The sequence below is a fragment of the Octodon degus genome, unplaced genomic scaffold (genome assembly GCF_000260255.1).
Source record: "Octodon degus isolate 3935 unplaced genomic scaffold, OctDeg1.0 scaffold00094, whole genome shotgun sequence".
Taxonomy (NCBI): Eukaryota; Metazoa; Chordata; class Mammalia; order Rodentia; family Octodontidae; genus Octodon; species Octodon degus.
The window spans coordinates 967,600-975,845 of NW_004524670.1; the positions used below are offsets into that span (position 1 = coordinate 967,600).

Genomic DNA, 8,246 nt, shown 5'->3' on the forward strand with positions numbered 1-8,246 from the left:
ATACTTTTTTTTTTTTAAAACCAACTCCATTCTTTCAATATTTCAAAGCAAATTCTCTGAAGTCATCTTTGACTTCTCTTTTGTTAACATCAAGAAGTTTTAATTTCTGCTAACATGGCAGACCTGACCTTTGCAGTAGATCTAGAATCTAATAACTTGTCACCACCTTGCGTCAACCACCATGGTCCAAGCCATCATCACTTCTTACCTAGGTTATTGAAATTACTTTCTAATTATTTTCCATGACTCTTTCAGTTTGTTTTCTACTTAACAGCAAGAATAACCATCTAAAAACATTATGTCACTCCTGTGTTCAAGGACCCTTGCTGATTTTCCATCTCATATAGAGTAAATTTTGGTCTTACATGGGACTGTGAGGCAAAGAATGGGTGGAGCCTAGTTGATGAAGGCTTCTTTGGTGGTGGAGGAGGGCAGTGCCTTCTTATTCCTTTACAGAAGGCCATATAATAGTAGACTGTCTAGTATCTTGGAGACAGCAGTATGGTAAGAAAGCAAAAAAACTCCATTAGCATATATGGTAACATATTGTTACTAGCTTCTGTAGCCACAGAGCATAATAGTTGCTGTTACCATTTAATCTAAATAATTTCATCTGCTTCTCAAGATGAGCTGCATATGGGAAGATGATTTAAAACTGTCTTGCCCATGGAGATGGCGAGATAACTCAGCAGACTAAAGTGCCTTCTTAGGCAAGCACAGGGACTGCAGTTGGATCCCTAGCACCACATGCTGTGCCAGCCCCACCCCCAGGATGGGCTAAGCTGGCCAGAGTCTGGGTGTGGTGGCATACCCCTGTAGTACCAGCCCTGAGGAGGCTGAAAGGAGGATCACCACAAGTCTGAGTTGTGTAATGAGATCCTGTAACAATGAAATACATTAAAAATAAATACATAAATAAAACTATCTTGCCTAATAATTTGTTTGCAAAGTAGAAAAGAGGTAGAAGCTGTTTGTTCTTTGATCAGCAAATTGGCTCTGTGGGCCTGTTTCCTCTTTTGTGAAAAGTGATGCTTGATCTGATCACATTAAAAATACTATCAGAAGTAATTTGAGACAGGCAAACCTTGGAGCTCTACAAATAAGAGGAACACAATTGGCACAGACAAAGCTCAGAATTCAGAATCAGAAAGCCTGGGAAGAATCCTTGATTTGCCACTTACCAGACGTGTGACCTTGAAGAAGATTCCAGTCTCTCCATAGCGTCATCTATAAGGCTTTATGAAAAATTGTAATGACTCCATAAATGTTATCTATTATCATCATCCTAGGGAGTGATGTGGATTTTTTTTTTTTTTTTTGGCAACTGACAATTAACTGAGGGGGTTGGGGGAAATCAAAGTATTAAGTTGGAAGAAAATGTGACTCATATCCCCAAATATCTAATCAGATCTTTTTAGTGCTAAAACCAGAAACAAGCTCTCAAAGTTTTGCTACAAAGACTTGGGAAGATACATTAGGGTAGATTGAGCAACTGGCTTCCTATGATTCTAGCCACTTCAGAAGCTGAATGTTTTACTTATCCATGTTAAATTTGAATACATAATCTAACATATTTCAAGCTCCGTGTCATAATTCAAAATTTCCATATCCTAATGTGCATATTGCAACCATAAATAATGTCTTTTTAAAAGAGGTCTTCTTGGCTAGCTTGAGGCACTCAATTGCCTTATGTAAAATTTCCTCCACAAAGTAAACCAGAACTAGAGAATTTTTCTAAGGTTTCTTGAGTTCTTAAGTTCAGAAGCCTATTGGCCCCTCAGGCGTGACAAGAACATTAACATTGTTCCTGGTGTTTTTTTGTTTTTTTTTTTTTTGTTTTTTTTTGTGCTAGTCTAGGATTATACAAAAGTCCAGTTAATTTTAGAATGGATGTAACCAAATAGTGTTTCTACCTTACTACATTCCTATTTTTGTTTCATGTGTTTACCTGTGTCAAACTACCTGATAGTTTTTAATTTTTTTGCTTTTATCTTAAAGAAAAAAGAAAAGTGAACTATAAAAACAATGGTACAAAATTTCCAAACAAGATTGTAGGGGAGTAGTAGTGGTTAATACATTGTGTATTAATATCTTCAAAGTAGCTATTCATGTTGATAGTTTTTAACATATAGACTGTCTAAATTTTCATAAACTAAGGTTCAAAGAAATGAGATTCCTGGCGAGGAGCAACTGGCTCCTACTCTGTGTCATTACATATTGATCTTGCAGAAGGGGAGGCAGGGGTAAAGCAGAACTTGGAGACATACTTTGCCTTTCTCTCCCTCTGTGAAATGTTTCCAGCTCAGGCCAGCAGCTCCTGGGCAGCCCCTCCCTTAAGAATGCAGATTTGGGGTTTCTGACTGAGGCCCTGGCTTTTCTTGCTGGTAAGGTAGACACTTCAAGCAGTTCTGTCATGGGAATCTCTTCTCTTAGAGAGGCAATAGTATGTACCATCACCGACAGGGCTAAGCAGTGGGGTTATAAACAAGCTTCCCAGCATCCCAACATGCTGAGAGGCTCAAGATTTGTGCTGAAGAGTAAGATAGGGTTAGCTGCTAGGATAACTGACTGCCTTTGTTTTGCCTCTGTATCTCTACTGGCTTGATGCCACAAATCGAATAAAAGGACTTCTCCTTAGTTCAGAGTTCAGCCTGGTTTTGAGCATTTCTAGTAGCTGGGACAGTATGCCGTTACAGAGGCCTGGAAATTCCTTCTGGTCTCTCTAGTTTCTTGGAAATCCCACAACAGGAGAAAGGGAATTAGTAGAATTAATGTATCCTAGGCACATTACATATTTTATCTTTTTGAATCCTGAAAGTGACCCTGGGCTGGACCTTTTTTTAAATAAGAGGAAAGACACAAAAGTTGCTTCTGTTCATACAACTAATTGCAACTATGATGATGAGCTGGTTGTAACTAATCAAAATCCAATATTTTTGTCTCTTTCAACCATATTACCTGACAATGGAATTCTGACTCTTAGTATAGGACAGAGAGTGTTTACTGAATATTAATCCATTGCTTTGGAACTTTATAGGAATCAAAGGAACAAGCATTCCTATTTTTTGTACTTCCTCAGTAAACTATTAAAAATATAGCAGTGTGCCTTAATAAATGGGTGTCCTGTCAGTGATTAAATTTGTGGATTTTTCTTCTTTTGCATTTTTATTCTTCTGGTTAAGTTGCCAGCTTCTTCAGATCTCATAAAAATTCATCTTTGTTGAAAAAGACCACCAGAGTGCTGTCTTTTGTAAGTACAAAAGAGTACGTGTTATTAAGTATTTTGACACCCTTAGGTACTTTATATGGAGTCATTCTACCCATGTGCTGGGATGGTTCTTGGCCCTGCTCTTGTGAGAATAGTTTGTATTCTAAGATTTGAGAGCAATGGGGAGTGACTTCAGAGAGTTGGTAATGCTGAAGGTGGGAGCAGGAGATGCATTCCCTCGTAAAGTGACACTCCAAAGAAAACAAAGCCACTGTAGTGTCTATTTTCCATGATATACTATTCCCACCATGACTATTTCAAGCTACTGACATGACATAGTGAACTAGGGAGAGCATCTGATCTCACCTAGAAACAAAAGGCTGCAGTACACATACTTGGATACAGCATTAGGAGGAAATCTAGGCTAAATAATCTATTAGGGAAAAAACTCTTAAGGATATGAAAGCGCTGTTTCTCTGGTAGATCTCAGGTCTGATTTTCAAAACCAAGTTCAGGTACTATGGCTAGTATTTGCCTCTGCTATGGAGACATGGTTGGCGATCTCTACCTTTCTAAGCACAGACTACTCCAACACTACTTTAGCATTGTTACAGTCAGTGGCTTAAGTGAATAGATTTACTGCAGGACACGTAATTTCTAGGATTGTTTTGTAAAATTCAATCAAAAAATCAGATGCAGAAGAGTGCAAGAGATCTGTCTGGAGCCCAAGAATCTGGCAGAGGGCCTGGATCTCATGGCAATGTCCCGCCTGAGTTCAGCTGAGGGCCTGCATCTCACCTTCTCTTGGCACTGTTGCATGCCAGTGGGTACCAAGGATGTGCACTGGGAAGCCCCTCAGTCTGGTGGTGAAAACTCAAAAGTATGCTGGCATGGTGAAAGGTCTGTGCTAGATGGCTGAAGGATCTGCACTGGAGCCAGGAAGCTATGTTCAAGACAAAAGTTAAAGAAAACCAGAGAGCCCCCAAAGATAATAGCAGCCATCCAGTCCACACAGCAAGGACAGTAGCTCCTCCTCGAATGACAACAGCTGGATTTGTATCAGGAACAACCACAACAAGCTTCTCCAGGAAATTCATCAGCATTCTGTCTTCCCCTCCTACTCTCCTTTTACATCATGTTGGCTCAATCCTCAGGTGGATCTTCCACACCCAGAAGCACACTAACTCAGTTCAGCTGGGCATCCCAGATTGCCCTCTAGTTAATGCCCCACAAGCATGGGGTAGAGTGTATGGAAGCCTGAACCTTTTCTTTCTGTAACTATGGGAAAGCCATTTTGTATGTGTCCCACTTACTTCAATTAAGGTGGGCCTGAATGCTGGAGGCAAATACTTTCTGAGAAGGACATGCCCTGTTTGCCTGGAAGACTGGAATGGACAGCCAACTCTGAATATCCCCTGCCCCTGGAGCTGGTAGGTAGGTTGGGCACTTGGTCCAAGTTTATCACTATTTTACATGAGTCCCAAGGCTTGCCTTTTTTTTTTTTTGGTAGAACCAGGGATTGAACTCAGTCCCTTAAACTTGCCAGGGAAGTGCTTATTCTACTGAGCCATCTCTCCGGTCCCCCCAAGGCTAGTTTCTGATAAAGACTAAAGCAATGAGACAGGAGGAGCTGGACTGGACTTCCACTTCACAAATAAACTCGTGGAATTTTGGGTGCATCATGGGGAGTGGAGCTGTAGCATGATATGGGGAAAACAGGCTGTTGTTGTATAGCTAGTGATTAAAAGATACTCAGGGTGAGAACTGCATTTGTCCCTGTTGCTACAACAGAAAGTTAATAATCTGTCCAAGATGTCTGAATATGAGTAAATGAGAACAGTGAAAACAGTTCACCTGACACCCAATGTAAATTACCTAAATTCTTCCCACCTACAACACCACAAGAAAGAAAAGCAAAGACATGAATTTTCTTATTCTTGAGCTTTTCAAGTTCTTGTTGACATTTTATATTTTGGTCACTGAATCAACAACAAAAAATTTATTAAGCCATTTTTCTTTTCTTTCGTCACAAAACTCCTTCATTTTTCTCTTCTGCTTAGGGTGATACTCTGAGTCATTGAGAGAATAATTACTGACACAGCCTTGGTGACAAAGCCAAAGTTTCAAAAAGAGAAGCGGTTTCGGGTAGTAGAGAAATAGTTGCTGAATGCCTTAAGTAGAGATGAAAGAGAGGGAAGAAAGAAAGGTTATTGGATGAAGCTATTACAGAAAGGGCTTACAAAGTCAGTACCAATTTCTTGTGCACCTCTAGGCCTCTGACCAGAGCACTGAATTCCTCGAAGGATAATTTCCCATCACCATCCTTATCCAAAATGATGATGGTTTTGTCCACCATCTGCTGCAGCTGCCAGTTCTTGAGGTTTTCTCCTACCATCATCTTCAGCACTTGGAAGAGCTCCCCGTTGGAAATGTAGCCATCTCTGTCGATGTCGTAGATGCTAAAGGCGAACCTCAGCTTCTGCTCCTCATTGCCTCTGACGCTGAATTGGGAGATCCCCAAGATGAACTCGTTGAAGTCCACCTCTCCATTGCCATCTGTGTCGAAAACGTCTATTACTCGCTTCGCCAAAGGGTTGTTCCGTAACTCGGGCAGGGACATAAGCTCCTCCACGCTCAGAGTGCCCGATTTGTCCACGTCCAGTTTCTTGAAACTTCTGATTAGCCTTTTAATTTCATCTTGGTCAAAGGGAGAGCATATCTCTTTTGGGTAACTCGCCTCGTTTCCCATTCCGGCTGCGGAGCGACAGCTCACAGGGTGGAAGAAGGGAGCCTGGCAGTTGAACCCCTCTCATGGCTGGGGGCTCGCGACCAGCAGCACTGGTGTAGCTCAGGGCAGGTGGGGGACAGTGAGCAGAAGGAGGAGGAGGGGAGGGGTAGATGGAAGGTGGAGATGGGGGAAGGGCGAGCGAGAGGCAGACAGCTGGATTACACCTTTCTCTTCCTTCTCTCACACCCTTTGTAGGTTTCAGCCCCAGCTCCCCTTGAACTTATTTTCTCACCCCCCCGCCTCCACCATCGTAGAGAAAGTAAAACTCGAATGAGCACGGACCACATCTGTGTTATTCACGGCAGTAGCCTGACATACAGTGTGTGCTTCATAAAGGTTGAAACTCAGGACTCCCGACGCTTCCTTTGCAGGCCTCCTGGATGTGTATGTTTCAGGCTGTGGACTTGGAGTCTTTGAAGAGACCACCAGGAGTCACACAGGATTTCTTATATGGATCCCCTACAGCCACTAACATTCCTGAGAGATACAAACAATGCTGCGTTCCAGGCAAGTTTTTCAAGAAGAAAAGCCTAAAAGTGAACTGTCTGCTGTTCTATTACTTTGATCCCAATTTTTGTTGCCTTCCACCTGGTGGCTGTCCTGCAGAGCAGCGGCAGCTGCAGGAGGCCCAGAAAGTCCTTTTTGTGTGTATAGAGAATGGCAGTGGCCTCTACTTTCCCCTTTATCTCAGTTAGGTCTTTTTGTTGAAAATTAATCTTCTAGGTCTTCTCAGACTGCTTCTTTCTTTTGGAACAGCACATCATTTACTCTAAATGCATAAGAAGTAAATGTGGTCCGGGAGCACTGTAGTCCAAAGGGGCTTGTGAGCCACCTTAGGCTACTAAATCATACTCAAGGGGCTAAGGCTCCTTCACTTTAAAAGATACTGGAATAGTCTGTATTCTTCACTTTAGTCAGATCAGTCTTAGGGTAACCACTGAAACTGACACAACTAAGTAAGCTACTGGGTACCATACCATTAAGAATAGCAGTTTTAATGTTCTATAGTAAAATGATTTTGGATTCATACACAATGATTTATTAATTTTTTAAAAAAAGCTGATCATGAATATTAAATAAAACTTTGTTTACCAGTTAAATTGCAATATTAGAGCAGGAACATGCTTTCTTTTACTTAATTGCTTGCTTTATAAATAGGGTATAGGGCCAGCTAAATAGCTCAGTGAATTGAAGTGCCTGCAAGCAGGCACAGGGGCTGGGGGTTTGATCCCCTGGCCTACTATGCCAGCCCCACCCCTGGGGTATGCTGAGATGGCAATTGAGACTGGGTGTGGTGTTGTGTACCTGTAATCTCAGCTCTTGGGAGGCTGTAAACAGGCAGATCACTATGAGTCTGATCTAGTAGTGAGATCCTGAACACCTTGTAGACCCTTCCGAAAAAAAAAAAAAAAAAAAAAAGTATAAACCTACTATATTTGCAATGTTAAAAGCATCACCTTAATTTGTGTTACAGGATGCCTGGAATCAGTGTCTGAATGCTGCCAGCTATTCACCTGTATGCTCGAAGACCTCTATAAATAGGCAGGCCCTGGAAAAATTAGAGGTGGCAGTGGTAGAACAGCATTATATTCTTGCATGCATATGGACATGCAGGATGGCTTAGTATCACTCAACTTATGTTGCTGGCCAAATCTTCTGTCTTAAATCAGAGTGTAGTCTAGATTCTTGGCTTCAGGTAAGAGAACATACCTCTAAAAAGCTTAGGAAAAAAGGTTTGTTGGAAGAATTTCACATAATTGAAAGATATTCAGCAAAAAGAAATATATTTATTGCAGTTGCTACAATAGGAAGTTAATAATCTATAACAGATGTCTGAATACAAGTAAATCATCAGAAGGGACTGTTCTAGTTAGATACCCACAAATCCCAAGAACAGGCTTCGATTGGTCTCACTTGGGTTGTGTTTCTATTCTTCAGTTATCAGACATTCTCTATATTGTAGGGCAAGTTTTATTTGAATCTTATGGCTAGAGTTGGGGTGTAGCGTGGAAATTAGGTAGGAAGAGCAGGTACCAAAGGAAGCATATGCTTTTCCCTGTAAAGAATGATGTTGGGTAGAAGAAGCAATTACTGGGCATCACACATATTCATTAATGCTGATTCTAGGGGCTGGAGAGATGGCTCAGTGGTCTAAAGCACCTACTTAGAATAAGCTTAGCAAAAGCATCAGGGACCGCGGTTCAATCCCCCAGCACCACATGCCAGCCAGCCCGCCCCCCGGTGGGCTGA

The 8,246-nt window shown here is 41.5% G+C and overlaps 2 protein-coding genes across 2 annotated transcripts in view; both read right to left on the reverse strand.

The window, feature by feature from the left end:
• Grin3a (glutamate ionotropic receptor NMDA type subunit 3A) overlaps nucleotides 1–8,246 on the reverse strand; it is a 195,859-nt gene that overhangs the window by 12,220 nt on the left and 175,393 nt on the right. The gene's annotated exons all lie outside the window — the stretch shown is intronic.
• On the reverse strand, nucleotides 5,204–6,018 carry Ppp3r2 (protein phosphatase 3 regulatory subunit B, beta). Its single transcript, XM_012516180.2, has one exon. The coding sequence runs from the start codon at nucleotides 5,955–5,957 to the stop codon at nucleotides 5,445–5,447; it is 513 nt and encodes a 170-aa protein (XP_012371634.1). The 5' UTR covers nucleotides 5,958–6,018; the 3' UTR covers nucleotides 5,204–5,444.

Excerpts from the sequence above, each read along its gene's own strand:
- Ppp3r2 (XM_012516180.2), bottom strand. The coding sequence starts at position 5,957 with ATGGGAAACGAGGCGAGTTACCCAAAAGAGATATGCTCTCCCTTTGAC.